At 45.8% G+C, this 21,890-nt stretch overlaps 1 protein-coding gene and 1 long non-coding RNA gene across 9 annotated transcripts; one reads left to right on the forward strand and one right to left on the reverse strand.

The window, feature by feature from the left end:
* Positions 1-88: 88 nt before the first annotated feature.
* Rbp (RIMS binding protein) lies at positions 89-21,347 on the reverse strand. Of its 8 annotated transcripts, XM_076820444.1 has the most exons (18): positions 20,618-21,347; positions 18,882-18,924; positions 17,624-17,758; positions 16,572-16,888; positions 16,314-16,491; positions 15,767-16,228; positions 15,326-15,632; positions 14,576-15,153; positions 14,229-14,355; positions 13,365-13,573; positions 12,744-13,148; positions 12,104-12,632; positions 11,821-12,033; positions 11,547-11,752; positions 11,227-11,454; positions 10,861-11,122; positions 8,288-8,541; positions 89-6,197 (listed from the first exon to the last, which is right to left on the reverse strand). In XM_076820444.1, exons 2-18 carry the CDS (start codon positions 18,891-18,893, stop codon positions 5,646-5,648), a joined length of 4,974 nt encoding a protein of 1,657 aa, XP_076676559.1. In that variant the 5' UTR covers positions 18,894-18,924; positions 20,618-21,347; the 3' UTR covers positions 89-5,645. The 8 variants fall into 8 exon arrangements, with proteins under 8 accessions (XP_076676559.1, XP_076676561.1, XP_076676562.1 ...); XM_076820446.1 differs by lacking the exon at positions 18,882-18,924; XM_076820447.1 differs by lacking the exon at positions 18,882-18,924 and having other exon boundaries at positions 21,233-21,339.
* On the forward strand, positions 6,274-8,295 carry LOC143373313 (uncharacterized). The gene is made up of 3 exons (XR_013086447.1): positions 6,274-6,538; positions 6,673-6,815; positions 7,977-8,295. It is a non-coding gene; the product is annotated as an uncharacterized LOC143373313 (long non-coding RNA).
* Positions 21,348-21,890: the final 543 nt, after the last annotated feature.

Below are 21,890 nucleotides of genomic sequence, written 5' to 3' on the forward strand. Positions count from 1 at the left end.
AAATGTAATTTTCGCAATTCCCGCAATTCCGTATCCGATGAAGGACAACTCATGGTCGGTGAAAAGGACTTGACGAGGATACCAAAAGTAACAACAAACAAGATTCGTTTTTTATTAATTAATTGTTTATAATAACATTATGTTTTTGTTGATTTTTCTCTTTTGTAGCAGTTTTTTTTCTCGTTATTTCAATTGGGCTAACAAGGAATAGATCGTTATTTACCGATTCATAGAAAAAACAAAGCGCAAGATTACTCAATGACAAACGTACGTAGCTGGCGAATCGACATACATACTTGATCGATGCAATACTTCGTTATATTAAAAGTTGTATATGTGTACATCATTGATTTCTTCTTTGCGCTACGTTCTGTTTATACAATCTTAGGATATCTTAGGGTAAGAGAAAGAATGACAATAATTTGCGCCTGGCTAACACACCATCCAAATATGTTTCTCAGCTTTTCTACGCCCTGTTTAGGAGCTATCACCGCGTCGCCCATTTCTCTCTCTTGCCTCTACACGCGCACACGCATGCACATTCTTCCTCTTTCCTTCCTTCCTTCTTCTGTCTCTCTGTAAATGGTCTTTGCAAACGAAAATTCTAAATGGGGCTTTAATCCTCCGATAGAGAATGAATACTCGTTAGTAACAACTGCCAGAGGCCAGAGTATCGTCTACTATTTCGCTAGTCGTGAGCTAAATTGAAAAAAAAAAAACGCGTGTCGCGCGTTTCGCCTATGTATTTCTGGGGGAGAAATGGAAAACATAGGTTTCTGAAGGGAAGCATTTCGAGTGTCCCCGAAATACGCTTATCGATTTAACGCTCTTTAGTTTCTGTTTGCCAGATGAAGAAAAGTTTGAATCTACATGGTTTAGACTTTAGAGTTTAGACGGTATTGCGGGCGAAGGAGGATCAACGATCGATCGGCCATCATTCCCCGATCAGGCTCGTGTAACATAATTAAGTATAGGATATGCGTACACGTACGCATGAATCTCGGCGCGGCTTACACTTGCGGTTCACGTAGCGGTATCAGCTGTCGCGGTATCAAAAGATTTTTACACGAATCCATTCAACGACTAAATTTATAACAATGACAATGTACAAGTGAGATACTAGACAGAAATGAGGGTTGACAAACGATTTCGCGATATAGCTAAGAGAATTCCAATTTCTCTCATTATTATTACCCCGCCCTCTCCACCAGTCCACCACCTCCACTCCTTCCCGTTACCGCTCTCCTACACTTTTGTCTCCTTCTTCTCCTCCTCCATTTCTTCTTTTTTTTTCTTACTTAAGTTGAGTCTGCGCTTGTGTTCAAATCACCTTCCCCTTTTTAGGTAAACATTTCAAGAAACAAATTCGACTAATCGTAAGAATTATTCATTAGTTGTTAATCGTGTTCGACCGTTGCATTGTGTCAGCTTATTGTTCCTGTTGTTGTTAAAACTATTATCTCCTAAGATTTGGTCTGATCACAAAGAGAAGGGACAGAAATTGGCTCTCGATACAATACGTGGGGTACTGAAATCTTTTCTCCTTCTTCTTTGACTTTTTCGTGTGTCGTTAACGTTAATACTACCTGCGTAAATCACTAAATCTAACATCTAACGATAATGGATAGAAGTTGTTCGTGACTTGTTCATCATTCTCTCTCAAACACACTCGATACGCCTTCCCTTCTCTCTCGTATACGGTATACGCTATACAGTACAGACCGGTAGAAAAAAGACGAGACGAAAGCGTTAGAGAGATGGAAGATGATAAAGGCTAGACTCTAGAGATTCGCCAAGTGACATCAGTTAACACATTCGCCAGCAGCGATAGCTCTTTCCTCTTTCATACTCTGACGAGTGACTCCTTATTACTTCAGATATTTTCTGTTCTCGATTTAGACGCGAATCGATCGACGAGCAAACGTGTTAACTGTTAAGTGTTTGTAAATCTTACATGTTGCGTCAGTCTTCTTTTCTTTTTTCCTCTTTTGTCTTTTTTTTTTTAGGAATACGAGTGAGATATGTGGAAAGTAAAGATTCACGGTGATTCACGGTGGTTCCGGACATGGATGCGACGAGTTGCATCGGACGAAGAGCTTTTCATCGGGGAAACGAAACTGTCTTCGTACGATCGTCGTTGGAACATTTTCACAATCAACATTTCGAAGAAAGGAGCGCTTTCAGCTACAGGAGACTACGAACCTCCTATCGACGTTTCGCTTTAATCGCAAGATTCGTAATTTCTTACGATTAGAGGCGCGAAGGAAGAGTAACGATATCGAAAACCCTATTGTATCGCATCAAGGTTTTTACTATCCGGACGCGTGGACGCGACGGGTAGCTATATAATCTAATGGTGTGGCCTACATGTACTCCAACTGGGTTAGATTCTACGTAAAGGGGTATGTAGATAGACGCATATCGAGGGAATTTTGATTGAGGCGGACGTTGCGTTCTCGACGCTCGCACGATTACAGGCCGAGAAAAATCCATCCATTTAAACATGTTCGTTTTGCCCGTTAAAGCGAGCAGGAGCACCACGAGTAAACTGCACGCATATGTGTAATGTATTAAACTTGCTATCGCTTTACCGGCTTCACCGACAAACACTAGAACCGAATTTCATTTTAAACCTAACACCATCGCTTCGAATTGCAAGAAACAGTGGTTGCAAGCTGCAACGCCGACGCCGCAGGACGCCGCACACCTATCTACGAATTTGGGGATTATGCGCCTATTCCGTTCATGCTAACTCAAGAGGAAGAAAAAAGATACGATTTGCCGTAGAAATGGTCTCCCGAGAATGCGCTCTTTGGTCCATAATCGTATTACACATGTATGTACATATAGACGCGCGGCATGACTCCTGCGCGATTTACCGCGGACACGATCCTCCAACAGCAAGACTCGCGATTCGCGAATCGGACCAACTGACAGACGAGGTCGTAGGTCGTAGGTACTAGGACAGGTATACATATAGGTCAAACTCGTGGTCCAGTAACGGGCTATTCGTGACACGGGCTAACAAGGTCCTGGTAAACGCTAGAAACTTTTCCAAGAAAGTTAAGTTTATGCTCTGTGATTCTAGAAAATCTAGAATCTAGACCCTAGACCTAGAGCCTAGATATATGTAGAAGGCCGAGGTGGTGGTAGAGTAGTACCTATGATAGATGTAGTAAGTTATTTTTCTTTTTTTACTATTCTTGTTCTTGTAGAGACAAAAAGAGAAAGAAAAAAAGATAGAACCGTGTACATCTGTAGTGTTTGCGAACCGTCGGCGTCCAACCTCCGTTTCTCCATCTCGATACAACCCTTTGCGCGCTAATATCGCGTGTTTCAGCCAATTAAATGGTGCAACCATCGGATATAATTTCGCTTTCACGCTTGTAATTGAAATCGCAATAGATGTTGGGTGAGGCCAGGACGGTGAGCCTTGGTGCAGGACGAACGTTAACTGGGCCGCGTGCTTGATACCCTGCTAGCTATTTAATCAACTATGATTTGCCGAACCGCTTTTAGACGCTTGTCGCTGCATCCGTCGCGTCGGCGCTCGGTTAACACAAACGGTACAGACACAACCGCGGTATTTAACAACAAATACGAGTTCCGTTATGATTCTCAAACTGATTCTGGCTAAATGAATTTCAAATTCGTCGCGCTTTATCTGCTTTCCTAAGGATTCCCCGCTTTTCTCTCTGTACATGTACACTTATATGTATATTATATGTATTATCACGGCGAAAGGAAAAGAACAATCAAAGGTAGGGATACTTTGTACAAAACACGATATAAGTAGCGATGTAACAACACTTTGCAATAGTTAAATATAATATGTATATGTACCTATATGCATATGTATATGTATGTATATCTGTATACGCGTATATGTATATATGTATATATGTATATCTCATTACTGTAACATACGTATGCTATTTCCGAATATTCCCCTCAATCCTCAGTCTAATACCCACGGTTCCACCGCAATATCTTCTTTTGCCGATCGAGCGTAAGCCCCTTCATATTGGGACGATATTAATGAATCAATCAATCAATCAACCAATCAATCAATCAAGCAATGTGTTTCATTCGTTTAGTTAATTAGTTAGTTATGTATATATTTATATATTTATATATATATATATATATATATATACGACGTAGTTCAACTTGATCCATGATTCGCTGGATTATAATCCTTCCGGTCAGATACGCGTTAGCACGTGTATTATTTAGTATCGTTTGACTTTTCATTTGTAAAATATTTGTTGTATTTGTAGACGTGTTCGAGCACGACAAGGAGCTACGTTCCATTTAGTCTTAGCTTCTTCGAATGGTCGAAGCTCGTATCGTGTTAATCTACGTTAATTAAATCTCTTTCAACAGACTATTTGCCCGTTCTCTTGCTGTCTTGAGCAGTCTTGAGAATGGGTAAGCGTAAAGTCGGGTTGCATGCCTCGGAACGGAGAAACGAGATAGTATCGGATGGAAATAGGCGAAAGGAGGAAGGAAACAGCAGGATGCGACACGGCAGGATACGGCACAACACGGCGCGGCATGGCACGATAGAGAAGAAGAGGACGAACAAATTGTTTGTCGCGGAATTTCATAAATTTTCGTCATCCTGCCACCCCGGGATCATTTGAAACTCCAACAAAATTACTTCGCTCTCCCAAGAATATGAAAGAGATATCAACGTTTCTTGTATTTAATCAATTCTAATTCGTGTTGTCTCCGACTTGGGTTGCCTTGAGATTAGTTGAAGCCCGATACACGCTTGCCGTATCTGGGTGAGATATCGTAAGGGCACACCCCTATTTCCTTGTATGTATACGTAGCTGTTACCAATCTAGTTATTATTACATATGTGACCCATAGTTACAGTATCGCCTGCTCGATGTGGATTTCGCTTCTGAAAAACTTCATCTCTTACTAACCAATTTTAATGAGCTACGTAACAGCCAAACAGGAGAGTAAGTATCTAGGGCAAAAGAGACGGAGGGAAAAGAAGATGAAGAATAGAATAGGGAAAGAGGTTATAGAAATGTTGTCGATCGGAAGCGGGAGTCGTTAATTTCCGCTCAACTCTACATCGAAACCGTCTAAGTTCTGGATAATTTTCGCGAGAGACGTCACCAAAAGATACTAAATAGCTAGCAAAGATTGTTTTAGTTGGTGGTTCTACGGAGAGGAGAGATTGGCCTCGAAGCAACGAGGAAGGAAGATAGGAAGATAGCGATTCTCGGGCGTACGAGCAGATATAATACATACATAGGTACCAGGTATTCCCGTTCAAACGATCCAATCGAAATGGTTGAAAGTTGACAGTGACAGCAGCAGCAGCAATGGCGGCACACGTTCACATATGTATGTATGTATGCATAATGTGTATGATATCGTGCGAGGGTCATTCGCGAAGAACTGATCGGACGCGAGATGCGTCCGTACCTATGTAAGTAGGTACGTTCCGTTCCTGCCTGCGCGGCTCGCTTGCTCTCCGCGATCGGTTAATAAAATTAACACTTAATACTGATTTCTCTGGATAGTGGAAAGATGTACATAGGATCCGCGCGAAAGCGATCAGAGAGTAGTGATAGAGTTGTAAAGGAAACGGAGCGAGCTAGCGACACGGGCAGGGTAGTGGCTCACTTGCCCAGACCAAACTTCATGAAAATCAGTTCTTTCCCTTTCGATAGGATATCGCCGCCAGCGCTCGCGCCGGCCATTTCTGTGAACTTTTGCATCAGATTCGGCCCTGTACTTTGCTGTTGCTGTTGCGGCTGTTGCTGCTGCTGTTGCCCCTGGCCGGTGGGCGGCTGGGACTTGGACTGAGCCGTTGGCAACACGGTCGGTATCCCTCTCATGGGTTTGCTCGTCCCCTGCCCGGTCTGCATCGAGGGGCCCTGATTCTGTTGCTGCTGTTGCTGAGGCTGCTGCTGAGGCTGCTGCTGCTGCTGCTGCTGCGGGAATTGCTGTCCTTGCGAACCGAATACCGAACCTTGCTGTTGATACCCTTGATTCTGCTGAGGATAGCTCTGGTTTTGCTGTTTCGACTGTTGTTGCTGATACGATTGATTCTGTTGCTGGTAGTCTTGTTGCTGTTGCAATTGCTGTGCTTGCTGCATGTGTTGTCCAGGGCCCTGCATACCTCCCGGCACGTTACTAACACGATTGATCGCGCCTCCCCTCCCCTTCCCCTAGAAATTAAAGCGACTAGGGTTAGTCGAAGCAACGATCGCGCCGTTTTCTAATATTCTGTACGTCAGCTCTCTCTCTCCCTCTGTCTCGCTCTTCCTCGTTTCTGTTCCGCACCTGTACCTTGGCTGACAGGGGCAGGTGGTCCGAGTAGGAAATACGTTTTTTTAACGAGCGTTAAAGTGAGAACTGACCACGAACAAGACAACCATTTGTGTCTGTGAGATTTACGCGGTCAGTTGTCGTTATGCCACTGTTTCACACGGTTTAGAAGAGTGTTTACCACTTCCCTATCCCTAGCATATTCTATACTGCATGTTATTGCTATTAGGTAGCTATTTAGGTACGTGTACTTGTCTGTGATTTTCTCTACGAGGAGTCAGCCGTTTTACCGATGCATCATTAATTGAGCAAAGGAAAAGGAGTGTTCGGCCTATGTTCGGTCGACGTAACGATCGTTCGTTTCTATTTATGTAGATCGTTTACCGTACTGGAAGCAAGCACGATGGATTATGGTATAGTAATGGAGGGAAAATGAAGGAGAAGAATGGAAAACAGGAGATCGTAAGAGTTTTAATTTACCAACAAAGCGTGTTTTCTGGCACATCCGTACAAAACAGGTATGTATGTATATATGTATGTGTGTATGTATATAGGCTAGGGTGGCTCTTATTTTCGACTTTTGAATTTTCTTCGGAGCACCCTGCAGAATAGTTCCAAATAATAAAAAAAACATCTGTGTAGCGTTTCAGCCAGATCGGATAACGGGAAAAGGTGCTCCTGGGCCCTTAGACATTTAAATAATTATTTAACAGTTCACAAAGTCGATTTTATATAATATCCTCCAAATTATTGATTACATAAAAAAAAATGTCAAACAAAAGTTGTAAGCGCGGACAAGGAGCATCTTTTATGTTGTATTACTTTTTCTCGTGCGATAAACGGTTTTCGAAAAAAGGCCGAAAAACTAAAAAAAAAACTTTTTTCATCAAATTTTGAAAGTTTAAATCCTTCTCGAACATAAAAGATGCTCCTTGTCCGGATCTACAACTTTTTTTTGACATATTTTTTAATTTAATCAATAACTTGGAGGATATTATATAAACTCGACTTTATGAGCTGTTAAATAATTATTTAAATGTTTAAGGACCCAGGGGTACCTTTTTCCGTTATCCGATTGGGCTCAAACTTTACACAGATTTTTTTTTTATTATTTGTAACTATTCAGAGGGGTGTCCCGAAGAAAATCTTGAAAAAAATGTTTAGCAAGAGTAAATAAGAGCCATCCTAATATCGGCATGTAAGCATGCTTGCAAGCTTTCAAGAAAAGCTATTAGCTTTGCACCATAAACGCAAGTATACGTAAACTTTGCCGTGGAAGAGTTCTCTTAAAATATTCTAACCAAAAGTTTAGAGCTTGAGTGACTTTTTTTTAAAACAGTTGAATGGCGCAAGAATTCCCATAGGCGTACATATGTATATTTAGTTAGGTACTACACAGTGGTTGTGCAAACCGTTATGGAAATTTTACGTGACCGTTGTCTAACGACATGCTTCGCGACATGGCGTTTTCTATATGGTAGATTAATACATTCAATTGAAAATATTGATAGTATTATTTATCGATTCGATTATAAGTGAATCGGGTATTTAAATAATGAAATGTTTAGTAATGCCAGCGCTGTTATCGGTATCTTGTATTGTACTACAAGTACGTACTGGAAACATTGTGTTCGTGTTTGTATTTATATTTAATTACCTGAACGATTCTCGTTTTCCAGTCTTTCGAGCGATAACGACGAATAACCGTCAGAAAAAGAAAAGAAAAGAAGGGAAAAGAAAAGAAAAGAGACCATGAAGAACATAACCAGAGGAGGGGACAAAGTGAAGGAGTGGGAAGCGGATGGTGAGGTGTGAGGGGCGTGAGTAGGAGAAAAGGGGAGGAAGAATGTTACGGTGAATTATTTAGTAAAAAGGAAGAAAAGAGTAATGTATAGTCGAAATATTGTACAACAGAGTTTGCAGCGAGAGTAGTATTGAAAGCACGTCGACAAGCACCAGTGAAAAGTTGTGGATAGAGCAGTGGACTCACCTGCTGTTGAAGGTGGGGTGGTACGGGACCTTGCTGATGGGCACCCATGGGTGTGGGCCCATGTTGATTGGACGTGGTTACAGTCGTGTAGCTGTGGTGATTCGCTTGTTGGTACGCTAGATGCGGTGGATTGTTTTGTTGATGTTGGAGTTGATGTTGTTGGTTGTTCATTAGTGATGGTTGTTGTTGTTGTTGTTGTTGTTGTCTAGAGTCTAAGTGACAGACAGGGACAGACACAGGCACAATGCAGGCATCTAGCAACAGAGAAGAGAACAGAACCGTGTTGTCATTCATGGCGCATTTATTTCTTTTAAATGAACGGTTGAATACGCGGCTGAATCTGCCGAGTGTGCCGAGTAATGGTCCTTCGGTATCTATAATTTCTCTCATTTGCCTAATTTTGGCCACCCTGCGTTCTATCCGTTTGTTTTTCGTTTTTTTCTTTGCCCCGCCGCGCCGTCTTCCCCGATGGGAAACAGTAAATACGTACGTATGCACGTATGTGTTTATGTACATAGGTACTTCTCGTCCAATGCTTAAGAGGCAGATTCGAATACTCGGCACTCGGCAGAACCTGAACAACTCGCGTACACGTAGGTAAATCTTGCCCGTGATTTTACGCATCAAGACACGGAATATGACCGAACATCGTATCGATAGTCTCGATAGTCTCGGACGAGCCGTGAAAACGATCTACATACAAGTTGTTAAGTTCTCAGTGCTTAAAATGTTTAAATGGCCAGCATGACAACACGACACGAACGACAATCATGTGACACGACGACCATCGATCAGTTCAGGCACACAGAAACAGATTATGTCGTTATAGAATGCACGTAAATATATGTATACGTATACATTTCTCACTTATATACATGTATGTATATAAAAGTATATATGTACTGATGTATATGCAAAAATATCCCTCATTTGCTGCAACAGCGGCATAACTCTAAACTCACGATTTTTTGGGAAACGGGTTCAAAAGCTTTGTTAGACAGCAACCGCCTTTTCTATACTAATAACTCGAATACTGCAAATTTTGAGTTGTGTCGTTGTTGCAGCAAATTGGCGATATGTAGGCATGTGTCAATGCATATACACGCGCATATACACGTATACATACGTATACAGCATAAATGTCACACATATACTATATATGTATAGTAGATAGAGAAAAGGTAGGCATGTAAAACAGTATAGAGCAGGAAAGTGCTCCAAAAGTAAATCGTACAAAATACAATACATACGCGCGCACTCACGAACACGCACACGCACACACGCACGCTTGATAGTTGATAGAGACACTGAAAGCAGCTTAGTGTTTTATTTTGTCTTATTATGTATAGATATACGCACATACATACATGCGTATGTATGTGTATATGTATATATAATAGTGTCTTATTATATACATATGTATAAATAAATAAACAGATAGATAGGTAGATAGATGTATAGACAGACAGATAGATAGATAGATAGATAGATAGATAGATAGATAGATAGATAGATAGATAGAAAGATAGATAGATAGGCAGATAGATGGATAGATAGAGAAATCGCTTTGCATATGGCAATGTACGTGTTCCTAAAAAACTTTGCAAATATAAATCGCATTCACACATTGCGCGAATATGTTACTGGACGTTTCGTAAGAAATTCGTCACTTGATCCTACGTTCCGCCAATTTTGAATGAGTCGCCAGAAAGTCGTGATCAAAGGGCTATTTAAAACTGATTCCCTTCAGGCGAAAAGCATCAAGTGACTTACTTAAACATTTCATCGAAATAGTCGGCACGTTGTTTCACGGTTTAAAAAATTTCGGTAATTTGGCAAGAATCGTATAAACCTAGAAATATAAGGTTCGATTGGATTAATACCGATCGGGCCTCGTTAAGCCGACCAATCATATACACTACATATATGTACTTGTGTGACCGTTCTGCCTGTCGTCTGGCACATCTAGTTTCGTGTCTTGTGTTGCTTGCCGTTTCTATTTTTCATTCACACCGACGTCGGCTTGTTCTTTCACTTGCTCCTTTTCTGCCGTTTCCTATCCACTCCTTCCGCTCCATTTCCTTCAGAACCGACTTCATTATCATTCCGTTTCTTCTTCGTTTTCTATTTTTACGTAACCGATTGACGCTTACAGGCCGAACAAACAACGTCAGTGTGAATTTCTTTACCTTAACCCCTCGAGCCAGTTTTTTTGTTAATCATTTTCGTTCGTTCGTTTGTCCGTTTGTTCGTTCATTCGTTCCTTCTGTCTTTCATTTCTTTTCAGTGTGCTAATGCGTGTTCTTAGGAATCCTAGAAAGTGTATCCTCCTGTTACAATTAGTTTCGATCCTGCTTATCGTTGCACCTGTTTTCCGCTGCTCGTCTACTCTGACGAGCTATTGACGCTTTTGACGAGGATGAAGATTTTGACGAGGATGAAGATTTTATGTAAAGTTTAGGGCTTTAAGGAGATCGCGCGTCGATTCGGTTGGCCTGAGGAGCTATTTACATACGTGCCACGTAAGGTATAGGAGTAAAAGATCGAAAGGCGGATCGATCGGAGGATGTTACCTTTGCCCCGTCGATGAGCAGAAGGAGGAGGTTCCCGCGGAGGAGGAGGTGGTCCTCTGGCTCCGGGTCCTTGGCTCTGACCAGGAGGCCTCCTGCTATCCGGTGGAAGTTGCCCTTGGGGCGGCTGATCGGGTGCTTCCGCGAGGTAGTTACTTGGTACTAAACCTCGGACCCCGTTCAGTTCACCCATATAGAATCCATCGTCGTCCAGGTCACCGTACACGTAAATCTCGTTTCCGGTTCGAAACCTTAGCTCCGCTTGCTACAACAAAAGAAGCGCACCACTCTCTCAGCATAAATAAAAATGCCATTCTACGGTGTACGGGTTTTCGTTACTCAGAAAGATAAATCTGCTAAGGGTCTTACAGTATCGACGTTAGGGGACAATTTGTGCGGATCATAGTCGTAGAGAGCTATCATCTTCTTGACAGGCATATTGGCGTAAGTGTCTCCCCATCTGCTTCTCCTTCCAGGTTGAGCCTGGCTCAGTTGATTCGGATCCTGGATCTCTTGCACCATATTACAAGGGACAAATCCTTGTCTACCGTAGCATTCGCCCCAGTAAAATCCGTCCGCGTCTTTGTCGCCGTACACCTGCCGAAAACCGTTTCGTTAGCCAGGCAATTGTATTTGAAATACAAGCTATAGAAATTATAGAAGGTAGAGGTATTATCGTAAGATGATACCTTGATGGTATCGCCATTGGAAAATGCTAATTCTTCACAGGCATCCGGATTAGGGGACATGGAGGTGGGATCGTACTTGAACAGAGCCACAAACAAACGTGTTCTTTTGTTGAGTTGCTGGCCGCTGCTCGGCGGATAAACCGTACCGCCCTGAACTTGCATATCTCGGCTACCGCGGTAACCAGGGGCTCGACTTCTTTGGTTTCCTGCAGAAAATTTTCAAGAGAAAAAGAAGGGAAGAAGCTTATAGAAGACCAATCCGTTTTGCGCGTACCTGGTTGGTCGTAATATGGATCTTGAGGTCTACCACCGGGTCCCGCCACTCTTCCGGATCTATGCGTGCCGGCGAGTCCTTGCTGGCCCATTTGCGGCCCATACCGTTGGTGGCCACCGTGATGCAACGGCATGCCTCTACCTCTACGCGACGGGTCGTCCTCCTCGCTGTAATTTGCTTCACTGGCCGAGTCCTTGGCGATATCTGGTACCCCTGGGGAACAGAGCGAAATGCTTAATTTCGCCAGATGGCGGATGGTGGATTCTGAAAGTGGCTCTCTTACCCATCTGGGACATACTCTGTCCAGGGTAAATCTCTTTGTCGGACAAATTCTCGTCGGTCTCGATGATCACTTGGCCGTGAGCATCGAGCCTGGTGGTTGCGTGCCTTCTCATGTGAGAGGGTGGTACAGAGGCTGTCGGATATCGCTGGCTTGCTCCGGGCATTCGCAACCTATTGGCGTCGTCCGGCTGCCCGGTAACGGAGCTCTGGGCTTGACCCTGGTCTTGCATGTGTGCGGATCCGTGCTGCAAATGGGTGGTGGCGCCACCGCGAAGAACGCTGCAGGGAATGGCAGTGGCACAGCTATCGCCCGACTGGCTTTCCCTGCTTTTAGTCCTGACCGTGATATGTTTCGGATTCAAACCCATCAATTTGTGTATGTCGACCAGAGCGTGGTCACCGGTGGGGCTGTCTACGTCGGTGACCTTTTTCCCGTCGGCGTATACCGCGTAACCGGTGACGGCCGAACCGTTTAGGGCAACAGGCTGCCAGGTCACTAGCAAAGTGCCGTCCTGCGGTCCAGCCTCCACCTTGTCGGAAAATACCGCAACGCATCGTCATTATTCCTCTAACCAACTACAAAAGCTTCCTTCCGATTCGGAGGATTAGAACGCAGATGCTATTAAAACGCAGCTATTAACCTGGATATCGACCGGAGGGTCCGGCAGTCCCTTGGGTAACGTTTTGAAATGGACGTGACACGCCAAGTTGTTGGCCGCTTGGGCGTTTTGGTCCTCGAAGTGCGTGGCTCTTAGATTCTTGGCCTTGACGGTCACTCTGTAGATCGTGGATGGTGCCAAGCCGGTGATCGTGTGTCTGTACACGCCAGGCTTCACCGTTCTAACTTCCACGTTGTTCACGCACACCACGTGTTGGTGATTGCTGTTGCTCGGTAACCAGGATATCACCGCGCTGGTGGCGGTCACGTTTGATGCCTTGACAGCAGTTGGACCCAACGCGACATCCTTACCGATCACCATCGTGCAAGCAGCATCGCGGGATGTTCTTCTGGAGTGTGTCACCGAGCGTACGCTTATTCTATGCGGCTGTACGGGCGAATGGAACGAGATCAACTTGTTGTACCAATTCCACTGCTTGCTCGCACGCAGGATCTCACGAGGCTCATACGTATCACTCCAACGTCAGGTACCTTGTGAGATACTCTCATGCTATACAGCTATGTACCTTCGAATACTTATTAACCGCATCAAATATGCTGGTCGAATGAGAATTCGAAGGGAAATATCTTATATTATACGAACCCGAGTAGAATCGACTCCCTCGACCAATGCTCTGGTCCTTTCGGTCGCTTTCACGGTAACTTTCAGCACTCCGTCCACGTAGACGTGGTACGATTCTAACTGGTGGGTATTTTCCGGCGGCGTCCAGCCGATTAGCACGCTCTTGTTCAGCTGCCGCTCGAGAGTTAGATGCTGCGGCGCCGGAACTAGGTCCGAAAACAGGTAGACTTCTTCAGGGAAAAAAACACAAGACAAGCCTAGCTGTAGCTAAAAATCTTTCGCTATCTAAGTCTCTAAGCCAGCCTAAATCCATCCAATAACATTCAGCAAAATGCAAGATTCCGCTCTAGCTCTTCACCACTTCCAACCACTTACTTACTTGGCCCCTTTCCAACTTTGTTCTTTTACACTTTAACACTTTACAGTTTACCGTGTAGTGACATGCGCTTCTTATAAAAATGCGGACGCTTCAGTAATAATCGTCTCAATTAACAAGCTTAGGTAATAAGGAATGGTGTTGCCCAGGGTCTCACGCGTCTAACAGGTAGCTAACTTATTGTTAGTAGGTGTAGTGTACATATACATATTACATACATACGTATACTTGTATATGTATGGTATGTAACTATATTGTAATATGCAATTATGTATACCTACATATACAGTATACGTATACATATATTAGGGATGACGATATGTAAGTGTTTAGTTTGAATCCCGGAACATTTAACAAGCGACGTCAAGCGTATTCTACGGTTTAAGCTTACTTAGAACATCATGTAGAGACACGCCAATTACATAAGCACGCAATGGCGTATCTATGCGTTTCATCTAAAACTACCGAACAAACAACGATCGGAGCAGATGATACAAAAGTATACCAACCTGGTGGTTCCTGTTCGTCTTCTTCCGCGATATGATCCAGCTCCGCGTACTCGGACAGTTCAGCCTGTCGATTCCGATTGCCTTCCTCTAGGGCCGCCAGCTCGAGGTCGATATCCTGTAGGTAGCACTAGAAAAGCGAGTCGGAATCAGAATTTTGTCCAAGCAGGCTTCCCGAGAGGGACGGAGTAGGTACGATAGACGATAGCGTAAACATATTTAAGATACGTATTTCTGATGATCGATGGCGAGTTAGGTTCGAGTCTAGCTTCTACGTGAAACCGCAGGTTCAGATTTTCCCGTAGAAGGAAGACAAGGTGGTTGCTGACATGACGATGCACATTGCTCACTTGAGGAATATTAGTAGAAGCTGAATCGTCCACGTCCCGGAGGCCCAGAACGGCTTGGTGGAATTGCAGTAGATCATCGCCAACTAACTTTTGGACAAAATTAGCTGGGACCAGGCCACGTCTACCGTCCAGTGTTTCTGCGTCGAGGAAACCGTCCTCGTCAGGCTGACCCCAGACCAGCAGGTAATCGCCACCCTGCACGGGCAGCTCCGCTTCTGGATTCTCGTTTGGCGAATGCTGAAACGGCTCGTAGGTGAAACGGGCGGTATAAACGTAACACCTGCCCTTGCCCGGTATGTCCAGCATGTCTACTTGACCCTCGGCCACGATATTGTCATTGGTCAATCGATCCAAGGGATTCGATAGTATGCTACTGGGTATCTTTGGCATTTGCCTTGGGCCAAGGTAGAGCTGGCCCGCGGAAGCAGTGGCCGTCGGCGAACTGGCGCGCAAACTTTGCTGAATCTGTTGGATGATGGCCTGCTGTTGAAGCTGGTTCGCTTGGGACTGTGCAGAAAGTTGTTGCATGGCTTGAAGGGGGTCGCTTATCGCTTGCAACAAGCCTGTCGAAGTGGTGCCTGCAACGGGAAATACCTTCTCGAAATTCTTGCCAGCGAATTCAGCGAATTCAGCGAATCTACCGAATAAGCGAGTGTCGATCGGTATCTGGCTGCTGAGAGTGCTGAGAGTGCTAAGAGGTGAGGGATAGGACCTAGGACGGGGATCGAAGGAAGGCGATTGGATTCGTACCTGAGCTCACGCCCGACGCGCCAAAAGCATTGGTCCCGACGGTTGAGTAAGTCGATCCACTAGTGGCGTAGGTGCTCTGTACACTAGAGAAGGGAAGAACGGTTTGGGGTACACTGGTAAGCGCGCCCAGAGTCGAATGGAAGGAGCTCGACGAATAGGGCGGCAACGAGGAGAGCGTCGTTTGCGGAATGCTGGTTTGCGGAACGGAGTAATTGTGATGCGACAGTTGGCCAGTGAAGGTAGCCGCTCCTGTATTATAGGTTCCATTCGGGTGCGACGTTATTGACAAACTTGGGTACGTCGTTGCCTGCGCACACCACGAATCCCAAGGGAATTTAAACGAACCTGAACGTTACCGCGATCGTTGTAAACGAAGGGGACGGCTATGTATGTATTTGCATTTTGCATAGGCGGTAAAGGGAAGGAGGAAGTTTCTGGTACCTGTTGACTTCCATTCAATTGATACGTTTGGGCGGTCTGAGTTGGCTGCGTATAATGAGATATTACGTTTTGACTAGACGGCGTCAGGTACGATGTAGAGGCTGGGTGCTGCTGTTGCTGTTGCGATTGCTGTTGCTGCTGCGACTGGAGCGGCTGCTGATAGGTCTGCGTGTGAGGGTAACTCTCCTGATACTGATTGCTGGTGAAGTGGGTGTGCGCTTGTTGTTGCTTCTGCTGCGATGTCGGCAGAGCACTTTGGGAATGAGAAGTTGACAGGTCGGTATGAGATGGTTGCTGTTGCTGATATTGTTGGATCTTTTGTTGGAAAACGGGTTGCGATTGGCTGCTGGAGAGCGACGGGGCCGGTGGTATTGGCTCGCTGTAGTGATACGGCGGCCCGTTCGGTGTTAGCGCTGGGCATCCGGGCATCATTGGTGTCAGGGGCATAGGCGAACCTGCGTACTGTTTTAGTACGCAGTGTTTTATTTCACGTTTTATAGTTATGTTATAATAATTTTCTAATTAACACGTCAAGGGCTTTACGTACATGACCCATCTGCGTTGGCATTCCAAGGCTCAAAGCGTGCGGATGGGGCGGATGTTGATGCTGACCGAGGTTCGGGAGATTCTCTGAGCTGGATCGCAGGATACCTTGCTGATGCGAGGGTTGCTGCGTGGTAATTGTTCCTCGGGTATGATCCAGCTCGTGTATCAGCCTACTAGCGCTGCATCAGCCAATATTATACATACATACACATACTCGTTTGCTTGGCAATTGGGGAGGTTGGGATATGAAGAAACGCACCTATTATCTTGTTCTATTTTTGCTATTATTCGGTCGATTTCGGAACCAGCGGGGGGCCAAGTAGTCGGGACCGTGGTGTGGCCCATCATCGGCCCTCTGCTTCGAGCGTGTCTCAAACTCGTCATCTCCAACGTCAATTCTTCGTGCCTGACCATCTGTAACTCTGTCTTCTTCTCGAGCTCCCTTATCTTGGACTGTAGCGCTTCAACCGACTCCGGGCCCTGATAGCGTCCTGCTATCTTCTCGCGTAATTGGTTCTGTGCTTCGGCATGCTGTCGTTCCAGTTCCGCCTTTCGAGTTTTCGTTTCACGCATTTGCTGTAAAACCATCGTCATAGTTTTAACCAACCGACAATTACGTAACTACACGATTACACCGCGTTTTTTTTTCAGCTAAAAAATGCTTTTTAAAGATTTAACGAACGAATTGGAAGCGAAGCGAGGGAAAACGTACAACTGCAATCCCGATGTCGAAATGCCCTTCGAAAGTACCTACACGGGCATCGAGTTCCATTTAATATTTATGAATGAAGGTGGACTAAGCGACTCGAGTAACCCATTGAACGCTTAAAAGACCATCAGGTGAGAGCACCGACAATTAATAACACGAGGGAGGAGCTTTTGTACTTGTATGTGAATTGGAATGCCTCGGAGCTATAGCATGTACGTATGTATGTATGTAAGTAAGTAGATACGATCGAATTTCCATCAACGTCCAACTTGCTCGACGCAACGAGCAACGCAAGCTCGTACGTTCCTTTTTCCGCGGCGTGGTAGCGTAACGTTCGAAAATGTTAACATCAAGCGGGAACACACGGAATAGGTAATACGATTATCACGATTATTACGTGCACATTAATATTGTACGTAATACTTGCTCGATCCGATTTAATTTCCAAGAAATTTCCTCTAGATCCAACTGATTTCGTTGCTACGCGCAAGTAATGAGAGTTAAGGGTTGAGTCGTTCGTTAAAACTTTATACGGGGTTGGCTTAAACGGAAGGGGGAGAGAAAGGAAGGAAGACGAAAGTTTGGAGGGTTGTGAAACTCACCTCGAGGATGGATTCGAGAACCGCGTCCTGCATGATGGTGGTGTTTGTGGAGGTGGTAGTCCCGACAGCAGATCCGATATCCTGCAGCTGCGGAGCCTGAGGTGCCGTGGAAGCGCCACCTCCAACGCCACAGCACTGCAACATCCCTCAAGTCTAAAACCCTCGCCCGTCTTTATCACGGCCAGTCCCTATCGATCTACCGTGTATCTAAGTGCTATCTTAATTAATTGCCGGCTTTTCCAGGGCCTGCACGATCTCAGGCGTACGATTCTCCGAGTGCGAAAAGAAATTCTTTTTTTCGTACGGCCCCATAGCCCCGGTTACTGCCCTAACGTAACGTGGCACGTACCCCTCCACGAACCACCGTGGAAAAACTGGTACTTTCTCGTTTACACCTCGTCCACACCGGGCCGGTATTATGGTAACCAATGGAACTGCAGTTTCCGCTACAGTTTAACGTAGGTACGTACGAGTCTCTGCACCCTCCGCTCCTTTTCTCCTACTCGGCCCCGTGCAGAGAGGATGAAACGAGAACTAGAATCAGCACGCCCTATATGTACCTACTTATCTAACCCGCGGTCTACGCGAAGCACAATTCTGTGCTGACGATTTTCGTGATAATGACAGGCGAGAGTTACGTACTATTCGATTGGCACGTCGCTCGTTCGATCGATCGTGTATTATTATCTATTAAATGTGTTTAACGCGTTGTAAAATGTAAAACGCACACAGCACATGCCAGGGACTCGATCCCAAGCTGCCGGTCGTTTTCATTCCGAATGAGAAATTCAATTGGCCAGATTAGTGGCAACAGTCGAACGGAACCTGGCTGTTCTTGGGAAACGTCTCGATCATACTACATACATTCGGGGATCACCGAAAGTCCTTGCCTGTGTCTCGTTAATTTCGTTAAATTGTTCGACACAGCGAAGCCGATTACTCATCAGCCCCATCGACATATATTTATCGAGTTTATCGACGAGTAATTGCAAGGCAAAGTATCGAACAATAAGTACAGGATCTTATTGTTAGTCCAGCGACTGTCGACGCGCAAATTACTTTTGTCCAAAGAAATGGAGACGGAAGGACTTCCTGCGCTTGAAATCATTGGGGGTGAGGGTTTGCCGATTGATAATTTCGAATCTATCACGCCACGGAGCACGTTGCTCGGAGCCTAAATTTTGCTGACACTACTGTATGTATTCTAGCCGCCCGGCCCGCGCGGCGCCCGAGAGGAAAACAGAATATATGTACTTACTCGTATGTACATAGGTATCGCAAGGAACGCGCCACAAACGATTCTGCACAAGTGAACAATTTTATTGGCAAACATCCAGCGGGAGGGTAAAAATGGAAAAGTGAAAAACGGTGCAGAGCGCAGACTGAAACGATACCCCCGATCAGCGCAATCTTTGCCTTTGTATCGTTTGAACCTCGCGCATTATGTTCGACCTTTGTCCGTTTCCGTTTTCAGCAATTCATTATCGAGAAAGCGTCGAGAAAGTGTCTAAGCGTGCTTGAACGGATTTATTCCTCGAGGCAGATAATACCGATCTTTTGATAGCTCCTCTCCGTTCTCGCCGGTTTTTTTTCCGGTTAACCCCTGAGACACGCGGACGACCGAATCTCGGCCAGGCGAGACATAGATATTCCTACCGACAAGCAATTAGCTATACGCGCGACTAGAATTTAAGTTTCAGCGGAAAGGTTCAGAATAGACAGGTTGAAATAACGTTTCAGACTGAAGAAAAGGCACGGCACTGTGGAAGATGTTGGTTGCAATCGATTAGGATGTTGAAGCAGAAGAAATCTCGTAAGCGCGACGTGAAAGAGGAGAGCAAAGTGGAAAAGGACCAAGCAGCGCAGCGGAAGGAGGAGAAGGAAGGAGGATGGAAATGTATTCGGTCGGAGGACCCGATAATAAAGAAACGGTGGAGGTCGATGGGAATCGGGGACAGGGGAAAAAGGACGAACGGATGGTCACCGGTATATAGGTAGGTGTGTGTATAGGGTGATGCATAGGGAAGGGAAAGGGACCCGTCGAATAGAGTAATTTCTATTGTAAGACATCGCGTGGAAAGTGGAAAGAAAGGGCGACCGTTTGAAGGCGTCCCGAGTTGCGATAAAATATTCAGAAAGGGGAGAAATGGTCGCGTGGTGGTCACGATGGTCGTTATTACTGGAAGAGAAAGGGTTGGTTGGGGAGGTGGTTAGAGGAGCTGGCGTGAAGCTAAGGCATTGAGAATGAGTTTATGTCCGTGGCCAGTGTGGGCACGGGTCGAGTGGTACGGCACTGCTTATTGATCTCACTACCAATGGTACGTAGTATACATGTACACCCGGTGCGCACGGAACACCGGGGACACCATCACTGCACGACGAAAACGAGGATACGCAGCGTAACGCACTGTCAACTGTCACGCATCACTATCAACCCCGTACACTGTACAGTGTACAGTACAGCTATCAGCGCGAGTAGCAGCGACGGCGCGGCGTGGAGCGGAGCGGCGCGGCGGCACTGGCTACGGTACCCTTCCACGTACATATCACGTATCGATGCACATCCTCCCCTATCTCCTTATTCACACTCACAGCATTTGCCGTTTATCCATTCCCTTGGCCGTTCGATTACTCTAGCATTCTCCATCCGGCAATTTCTAAGAGCCGCGACTCTGGATTTATTTCCAGCGATATTTGCTCGACAACCTCGAGGAAACTGTTCGCTTCGACACTTTTATCGACGCACTCTGACACTTTCTAGTGTACGTATTATATTATATCCCCCTTTTACCGTGAATTTTCTCGCAACCATGTACTCTTCCGATCGTTCCCTCATTACCCTCAATTCTTTCTCCCTTCCCATCCCTCTCGCTCTCTGATTTTTCCTCTTTTCCTTGGAACGAACAAACCTCTCCACACTATCATTCGAGTTCACACACACTCTTGCTCTCTCTACCATTTTTGGCTTTTTTTCACGGGGCGCACGACACTTACGATGACCGAGTCAAAGGGATTGTGGCAGGCCAGGGCTGCTGCTGCTGACAAGCGAACTTCACGGGACTCGCGAGCTTTTTCACTCGGCTATCATCCCGTACAAGCCCCAAGATCTGTTCGGACGTGGAAGGCAGGCGGCAGGGCTGCTGGAAAACGGGGGAGGAGGAGGTGTTTCCTCGTCCACCGGAGGAAGGAGCGAGCGAAGTGGGGGCAGATAGCGTTCTGGCGGGAGGTAGTTATACGCGACCGTAGGGGTTGGAAGGCAGGGGTGGGAGAGAGAGAGAGACGGAGCGTACGGCGTAGCGTGTAGGGCGTTAAACGTATACGCGAGGTGCGCCGGTGGTGGAAAACCGAGCTAGGGGTAGGGAGTTAGGGACTCCTCGTCACCACCGGATATGGGTCATTCTACGATCGATGCCGATACAGAGTCTCTCTTCCCCGCTAGGGATCGCTCGCGATCGCTTACGCTTACGTCATTTCTACGCTTGCGTTGCATCCTAACCTACCGCTCTTTCTCCGTATCTCCCTCAAACTCCGATGTCGAACGGAGGGATATCTCGAAAACCGCACTCGGCCAAGTAAAATACTTGGGTAACGTGAGAAACACGCGATTACCCTGTGGAACGTCCAACGTCCAGCGGAATAGTTCAGCTCGTGCCTACGCGGTGGTGTAGCTTGGTGTGGCTTTCGCAACAGCCAATCAATACCCGCGAGACGATCCACCGATCGTTCCTTCTCCTTCTACGCTTTAGCACTCTACTTCTATCTTTCTCCGCCCCCGCTCCACATCTCCCGCTCGGGGCTCCCTAGTCCCACCCTTCCTCCTGGCCTTCTTCGTCTTTCCCACGCAATCCCTCGTCGTTCTCACATTTCATCCGAACAGACATGTTCTGGAATGGGCGGAGAGGGGCTAGAAAAACCGATTAAACTGTTGGCAACGTGAAAGACTCGTGGAAATATGGAGCGTAGAGAAATTTTACGATGCGTCAACGTAACAATTAGACGTACAACTGTCCTTTCACGGAAAAACTGTGGGTGCAAGAACCGTGCGATAGGGGTACGGCCCTGAACGAAGCGCAGGCGTTCGTGGGATTTAGTGACGTCACGAGTAGTCTAAGGCATGGGCACGGGCACGGGGCGTTATACGCTCATCAATGAACGTACGACGCCTACGGCGGATACCTGTTCTCTAGTACATACATACGTAGCTAGTAGCTGCCTGCCTGCCCGCCTGCCTGGCTGACACCCTCCCTTGCCCACTTTTCCTGCATTC

Source organism: Andrena cerasifolii, chromosome 9 (genome assembly GCF_050908995.1).
Source record: "Andrena cerasifolii isolate SP2316 chromosome 9, iyAndCera1_principal, whole genome shotgun sequence".
Taxonomy (NCBI): domain Eukaryota; kingdom Metazoa; phylum Arthropoda; class Insecta; order Hymenoptera; family Andrenidae; genus Andrena; species Andrena cerasifolii.